Consider the following 2,554-nt stretch of genomic DNA (forward strand, 5'->3'; position numbering starts at 1 on the left):
TATGATAAGAAATTAGTAACAGTTTAACTTATGAAACTTCTCCATTCCATATTTATATTGTTTTGAACAATCATTTCTAGATAAACTAGATGATGTTCTTGTTAGTTAATTTGTTAAAATTAAACGATGCATTGATTAAAATCAAGATAGTGAAACGTATTATATAAAGTCTATGAAGTATACATGGATACATGCCCCACTCTAATCTATAAATCTATAAAACAAGTAATAAATAAATCTGCCATTCAAACCAATGGATTCAATTAAATCGTGGAAAATACGATTAAAACTTTATTCAACTTTACGTTAAAAATGGAAATATTTTGTACATCGATACCTAAATTGTGTTTTCCTTTCTTTCTTTTTCTCTCTCCTCACTCGCCGCAATAAGTAGCGATACAGATTTCATTCTCTTCCACATTTTCAACTCCCACTTCTCACATTCCTTCTCTGCCTCTACTCTCTTCCTGACTGTGTGTGAAAATGGAGGCCAGGGGTGTGGGTTACTTTGTAATTTTGTGTGCCATTCTGACAGCCGTCAACGCTCGTATACCGGGAGTCTACACCGGAGGGAAGTGGGAGAGTGCTCACGCCACCTTCTACGGTGGCAACGACGCCTCTGGTACAATGGGTACGTCACCATTTTCGTATCCTCACATCCTGTTTCAGATTCCCAGCTAATTCATCATCCTCTGTTTCAATTACTCTGTTTTTATAAAAGATTGAATAATTGAATTATTTTACAGGTGGAGCTTGTGGGTATGGAAATTTGTACAGCCAAGGGTATGGCGTCAACACGGCGGCGCTAAGCACGGCTCTGTTCAACAACGGGCTGAGTTGCGGTGCTTGTTTCGAGTTAAAATGTGTGAATGATCCAAGGTGGTGCCACTCCGGCAGCCCTTCTATTTTCATCACGGCGACCAATTTCTGTCCTCCTAATTTCGCTCAGCCAAGTGACAATGGTGGGTGGTGCAACCCTCCGAGGACCCATTTCGATCTTGCCATGCCCATGTTCCTCAAGATCGCCGAATACCGTGCCGGCATCGTCCCCGTTTCCTATCGCCGGTTAGTTTCTCCGACTTGTTTCCATTTCTTCCAAATTTGGAAATGGAAGTCTGAAATTTTATCATCTACTTCAATTATGCGCTCATTATTTATCCATATTACCTTAAAAAATGTTTTAGCATTTGACTTTCCAACTGACAAGCCTGAAAAATGGGGACCTCAACTCCCTAAAACCGCGTTTGTGCTTGTACGCTTTCAATTATGTTTATTTACAATATTACCCTTGAACAATTAGAGAATGAAGATCTTTTAATTTGTGTAATAATTCTACCTTTTTAATTTTTATAACATTTGTTTATACAAAAAAGTTGAATTACATATATATTTTTTTTATCACATAGGGTACCATGCCGAAAGCAAGGAGGAATAAGATTCACCATCAATGGATTCCGTTACTTCAACTTGGTTTTGGTTACCAACGTGGCGGGTGCTGGAGATATCACTCGAGTATGGGTGAAAGGTTCGAGGACTGGATGGATGAGTTTGAGTCGTAACTGGGGTCAAAACTGGCAATCAAATGCAGTGCTAGTTGGTCAATCACTCTCTTTTAGAGTGACTAGCAGTGATCGTCGTACTTCCACATCATGGAATGTTGTTCCTGCGAATTGGAAATTCGGTCAAACTTTTACTGGAAAAAATTTCCGAGTTTAGTTAAGCTAAGATACTATACCAATTGTTTTAAACTTACCAATAGTTATCACACAAGCTTTAAAATAAAAAAGGTTTGTGTAATGGGTTTGATTTGTATTTTTAATTTAGGTTTGAAAGAAAAGAGAGGCTTAGGAAAAAGTCTAGGGTTGGTTTGTTTGTGGGGTATTTTTGACAATTCAAGAACTGTGTAACAAGAGCTGAAGTGGCTATAGAGTCATGCCTCAACTCATGACGGCCCGCAGCTTTTTTATTATTGTTATATGATATGAATATGAATACATTTAAATCTAATTCTGGTTGTTATTTCTTATTTTATTGATTTATAAGTGATAAATATTTAGCATATAGTTTTTTATACGAGCGTATGTTTTTTATGTTTGAGATATTATTTAATTAAAAATAATATCATGTAACAACTTATATTGAACCAAAATCCTGAAGTGTGACCAAGACAAAAAGAAAAGACACAAAGGTCAATGATTTTATTCAAGGCTCGAGGCATAAAAAATCCACTCACATTTAAAAGAAGTTAATTACTCCTATTTATTTGCATCTTCAAAGAATAATGACAAAATTACAAAAATGGTCCCTGTGGTTTGTCAAAAGTAACAAACTTAGTCCCTAACTATTTTTTTTGATGCATTTGGCCATTGTGGTTTGTAAAAGTTGCATTGGAGGTCCTTTTTCATAACACTGTCAATTTTAGTCGTTTAGGGTCATTAAGTTGGGGGTATATTCGTCTTTTTACGTTTGCTTCTCCACCCCCTTTAATAAGCCCTAACCAACGTTCACAAAAATCAAGCTAGCATCTCTGAAAGATCGAAGCTCTCCTCTCTTG

General features: G+C 36.6%; 1 protein-coding gene across 1 annotated transcript; it reads left to right on the plus strand.

Annotated features, from left to right (window-relative positions):
* The first annotated feature begins 397 nt into the window (after positions 1 to 397).
* LOC145088494 (expansin-A6) lies at positions 398 to 2,007 on the plus strand. Its single transcript, XM_079026860.1, has 3 exons — positions 398 to 631; positions 747 to 1,065; positions 1,407 to 2,007. The coding sequence occupies exons 1-3, from the start codon at positions 484 to 486 to the stop codon at positions 1,714 to 1,716; spliced, it is 777 nt and encodes a 258-aa protein (XP_078882986.1). The 5' UTR covers positions 398 to 483; the 3' UTR covers positions 1,717 to 2,007.
* Positions 2,008 to 2,554: the final 547 nt, after the last annotated feature.

Source organism: Lactuca serriola, chromosome 2 (genome assembly GCF_051521515.1).
Source record: "Lactuca serriola cultivar US96UC23 chromosome 2, Lser_US96UC23_V15, whole genome shotgun sequence".
NCBI classification, from domain to species: Eukaryota; Viridiplantae; Streptophyta; class Magnoliopsida; order Asterales; family Asteraceae; genus Lactuca; species Lactuca serriola.